At 52.4% G+C, this 5,442-nt stretch overlaps 1 protein-coding gene across 1 annotated transcript; it reads left to right on the top strand.

The window, feature by feature from the left end:
* LOC140212972 (uncharacterized) lies at positions 1 to 951 on the top strand. The gene has a single exon (XM_072284093.1). The coding sequence runs from the start codon at positions 1 to 3 to the stop codon at positions 949 to 951; it is 951 nt and encodes a 316-aa protein (XP_072140194.1).
* The last annotated feature ends 4,491 nt before the right edge of the window (positions 952 to 5,442 follow it).

Below are 5,442 nucleotides of genomic sequence, written 5' to 3'. Positions count from 1 at the left end.
ATGGCGGAGCATGTCATCCACAGCAGAATATCGAGGCATGTCGAGGAGCGACACCTCCTCCCACCGAATATGGTTGGCTTCAGACCCTCGCTGTCCACTCAAGAGGTGATACCACTGATCAAGAGGCAGATAGTCGACGTGCTCACGAGAAACGTCCGAGGCATCTTGGCGCTGGACCTCGCCAAGGCCTTCGACAGGGTCAAACACAAGCACGTCCCGGACTCTGTGACGAGATTGAACCTCGACGAACGCTTTTTCGTACGTCAGCTCTTTCCTCAGGGATCACAAGGCCAGGATCAACTTGGGCTAGATCAAGTCGGACGGATACGCGTTGGAAGCCCGCGGCACGCCGCAGGGTGTGGTGTTAACCCCACTGCTCTTCAACATCGCCACGAGAGACCTATCGCTCCGACCCGACCGAATCGGGGCGTCAATGTCAATCACGCTCTCAGCGCGGACGACATCACCGTCTGCTGCGGCGGTGGGTCGGACGCAGTGGTGGAGCGGGCCCTGCAAGATGCCCTGCACGTTACGGAAGAATTCCTCGAGGGCACGCGACTGGTCCTCTGGCCGACCAAGTCGGAACTCTTGCTGTATTGGCCCGACAGAAAGGGCCGCAAGTTCGACACGACGCTGGACCAAGTACCAATCGAACTCGGAACGAAGACGGGTCAGTGCACCCAGAGGGTGGATTCTCTCAAAGTGCTCGGACTGGTCCTCAATGCAAAGGACAGCAACGCGCAAACGATCGCGCGCCTGAGTGCGACGATGGAGAACATGCTCAGACTCGTTTGGCGAGTGACGAGCAGGAGGGGTGACTTCCGCGAAGCCAACCTCCTAAGGATCTACCACGCCTTCCTCATGAGCCATATCAACCACGAGGCTTCCGCTGGTCGCCGTCGGAGAACAAGATCGACACATTCATCAGGAAGAGCATTAAACGAGTACTAGGCCTTCCGGTGACGACCAGCCCGGAGAAGCTGATACAAATCGGGGTTCGTAGAAGTAGAAAGAAGTAGAAGTAGAAGTAGAAGTAGAAGTCGTAGAAGCACAGAAAACGGCACAGATTGTTCGCCTGTATACCACCAAGGCCGGCCGCCGAATATTCGAGATGGCGGGTCTGATAGCCATGGCCGAGGAGTCACCGTGCACCCTCCCGCTCTACCAGGATGAAAGGGTCTCCACCTTCTCGAGGAACGTTCACCCGTATCACAACAAGACCCGGCGCGCAGCCAGGTCCCGAGCATTCATCAAGACTGCCCTGCAGAACCCAGAGCTCGCGTCCTTTGTCGACGCGGCACAGTATCCCGGATCAAACTAGAAGGCGGCCACGGTGGTTGACTCCCAGGGCAAGATCCTGAATGAAGCGTCTATGCAAAACCCTACGGTGTCCGTCGCAGAGCAAGTCGCAGTGTGTGAAGCCCCAGCGCACTCTGTGCTCTGTGCGAAGCCCCTGCGCACCCAGATCTTCACGGACTCCAGGTCGGCGGCGATGGCCTTTCGCGCCGGCTTGGTCTCGGCCGAGGATGCGGCGGTGCTGAGGACCCGCAAGCCAGGCGCGGCCCGTCACGTCATCACTTGGTTACCTTCATATAGGCTGGAACGTCTCCCCCGGCTCGATCAACCCCAGTGAGATGGCGCACGACCAGGCACGATATCTCGTCGACCGCGCTGGTCCGAGGGGCTCGGCTTCGCAGGGGATCGACCGCTGCTTACTTTCCACGACATCACTGCTTACTACCAGCTGGGACGCAGGCAGTTTCTGGCTCCTTACCGGAAGCTAGGCAGGCCCCAGGACTCGGTGGTGAGAATGCTGCAGACGGGCTCCTTTCCGTCTCGATCCAGGCTGAGTCACTACACTGCGGGTGTGGGTCCCCGCTTCCCCGACTGCGGCGAGGAACGGTCCACCTTGAACCATATGCTATGGCAATGCTCTGCGTTGCACCACTCGCTTTTCAACAGGCAAGAATACTGGGAAAAAGCCGTCACGAGCGACTACCTGCAAGCCCAGCTTTGGGCTGCCCAAAGCGCCTGCGACAGGGCTGACGATTCCGGTCTTCCGCCCCCGGCGCGGATGCGTCCCGCGACTACGACGACTTAGTCCCTTAGGACCAAATAAAGTATCTTGTCTGTCTGCCTGTCCGTCTGTCTGTGAAGCGGACCGACAAATTATACTAGTTCTTGGCTCCAGTATATGAAAGTAGAGTCTACTGTTAGGTTTTAGATCAGCACTATATCCGACTTCGGGAATCACGTGGTTTGTGCAAAGGACACGTGTAGCGCACAGCCTATAAGCATGCTAGAACACAGATGACAGTTAATGTCAACGCCCGTTTCTTCTTCCACTAACCGGTTGAGGCCAGGAACATTGGCACCTGATGAGCAAGTAGACCAAGATCATACTTGGCTAAATGAATGTATAATTACTGAATGTTCTTTTGTATGTTATATCTAGAAGCTGTCTGCATGTGTAAGTGTCACCGACTATTGCTTTTCTCGTTGTATTAGCACGTACTAAAACATTAAAGTTGAAAGGCACGCATGCACATTACAAAACACACTGAAAGATAAAAGTCAAGTCAGTTCCAATATATACGTAAACTAAATGCCGGTCACAGAAAATCACATGAGTAATGTTAATCACGCAGAAGTCGTAAGCAACCTCCAATGGTGGAAAGTAATCGGGATCGCGCCACTATGCCTTCTCTTATCTTCCGACCCTGTAATGCTTTGAGTCGTTAAACCCAATTAACAAATACGCAAACCATTGAACGAATAAATAAATAAATAAATAAATAAATAAATAAATAAATAAATAAATAAATAAATAAATAAATTCTTGGCGTCATTGGGCATTGAAGCGTGTCTGCGTGTATATCAATTGTTGTTTCCACGCTACAAATATTATCGTTAATGAACAGCATGTTTTAGAAATTGGTTTATTTGCAGTGAAGTATATAGAGGATGAATATTATTCACACATATCCAAGACCTTGCTGGTATCCTCAGCAACCACCGCAGTGCCTTTTTAAGGTAACTAAGTCTCATGGAGAAATTCGGCCTTAGTACTTCACTGCAATGTACAGCGCAAGCGAGGGCACTACTCCGCGATGACCGGTCCGGCGAATCTCACTGCTGGCGTGGTCAAAGACAGTGGGACACACTTCAGTGTAAATTCAGCGCACATGCCCCATTTAGATGTGAGGAAATGACAACTCATCGGCATGCTCATCAAAGATTATTAGGGGCATCTTATTCTGTCCCTGGTCGATTTAGATAAATTTTGCCTCGTCGTAGAGTGCCGTCTCTCAATTTGTAGTGAGAATCAAAATGGTCTAAACGGGACCTTCCATGGCGATCTTGTCGAATTCTTCGTCCTTCTCGGTATCTTCGGAGCGATCTAACTCATCCAAACACCAAGCCACTGCTCCTGGCACGCGGATTTGTTCGAGCGAGAGGCGAGGCAGTTTCTCCTTGTTCAATCTCGTTCGGCAGCTGACACGCGCCACGAAGTTCGTAACGTTGCCTCTTAGGAAATGTGGTTGTGTGCGTAGAATGGACACGCACCTCTCTGAGACGCGGTGTACAGGTCGGTCTACTGTTATAGGGAACACGCGAGCGCGTGGCTCATGCTTCGCGCAGCGTCATGCACGGGAAGCGTCGCAAACCAAGCGCATGCGCGCAACCGCGCAGGGACGGCGCACACCGCGCGTCGTCTGCTACCAAACCGCCCCTTCGCTTAACTCGTGCGTAGTTGCCATGCAGTGCAATCGCACGCGAAGAGGATCCGCTTCAAGGAGGAACAATTCATTCCACCCATTGCCACCCGTGAGAGGTCAAAAGCACATAAATACTCTCACTTCTACTGAGGTGGCGTACAATAAAAAATAAATTATGGGGTTTTACGTGCCAAAACCACTTTTTGATTATGAGGCACGCCGTAGTGGAGGACTCCGGAAATATCGACTACCTGGGGTTCTTTACCCTGCACCTAAATCTAAGTACACGGGTGTTTTCGCATTTCGCCCCCATCGAAATGCAGCCGCCGTGGCCGGGATTCGATCCCGCGACCGCGTGCTCAGCAGCCCAACACCATAGCCACTGAGTATGGCGTACAATGCGAATAATCAGCGGCAGAGGTATGTTTCGGAGAACGGTATTTTTTTGGACATGCCAAATAACGTCGCCGCTGTGCTACGTCTCGCGCAACCATTCTGTGGGCCAAGGCACCTTCGCAACACCATCGGCAACTGCATATTGTTGCTGTATGTATTTGCTTATTGTCTTGTGTAAGAGGCATGCGGCGCAAAAAAAAAAGGAAGCGGACGATGTGCACGTATTGGTTCGAACGGCGCGAGCCCTCGACGCGCATGACCCGAGCTGTGATAGAGAGAGAAGCGGCGCTGAGCTGGCATTATCGACGTGGCTCTGGGCCAAGAAGGTTGCAGCGTAAGCATCGCACTGGCGACGGGAGCCATGGAGGTTCGGTCAAGTCCGTGACGCGGGCGATCCAGGGAGTGGCCACCGACCTCGGAGACGTTCGTGCGAGTCTCCTAGGACCGGCTGCAGCCTGTCACGGCAGTGCCGGGAACTCCAGGAAGGATCACCCTTCAGAGTCAGAAATGCACGTACGGTAGTCCCCGAGGCCTTTTGTTGGCACTCGATGAAGAAGTAGCAGCGGAACCCGGAGTAAGGCCTAACCACTGTGGTCGGAGCGTAACGTCACCGACGGAGTTCGGGACCCCAGCATCAGAGACCGACGAGTTGATTGACCAACACCAAGGCAGCAACATTTACGGCGTCAGCGAGAACACCGACTATGATGAAGATCGGAGACGCATCGTACTCGGAAGAAACGTGCGACGACAAAAGTATGTAAGAACGCTCCTTCCTGATGTCGTCGCAATCATAGGCTAGCGTTGCCTGAATTTCGCATAGAAAACGCCTAGGACTATTGTAGACAGGATAAGGACATGTTTGGGTTACATGAGTGTTACCATTCCTTCATTGAGTTTTGTTTTGAGCCAATTGAATTTTGAGTTTTAAGTTTTGAGTGTGATTAAAATCTGTTTGCTGTGCTGCCCAATGTCTCCCAGCTCCATCTCTCGTAACATCCGGACGTCCCCGAGATCGGTGACACACGACACTTATATACGTTGGTGTCACTCCTTCACTATCGTATTAGAAAAACGGTACTTCCGAATGACTACATACATGTCCAAGTTTCGTGATTCAAGGGTTGTAGCATTACACGGCGTTTCGTATCTTCCAGGAACTCGACAGATTGGGTGCATCGTATCCAGACACCACTGAAACACGCCGCGCGCAACAGCGCCGAAAACAAACTGCGGTGCCACTCGTTCGGTTGAGTCAATCGCCACGCTGCATGCCCGAAGTGATTGTGGCATAACGTGCGAACTCGAAGCCGTCATCAGAAAAACA

Source organism: Dermacentor andersoni, chromosome 8, assembly GCF_023375885.2.
Source record: "Dermacentor andersoni chromosome 8, qqDerAnde1_hic_scaffold, whole genome shotgun sequence".
Classification (NCBI taxonomy): Eukaryota; Metazoa; Arthropoda; class Arachnida; order Ixodida; family Ixodidae; genus Dermacentor; species Dermacentor andersoni.
Note: the sequence above shows the minus strand (reverse complement) of the source record. Positions and strands in the feature narration are given on the sequence as shown.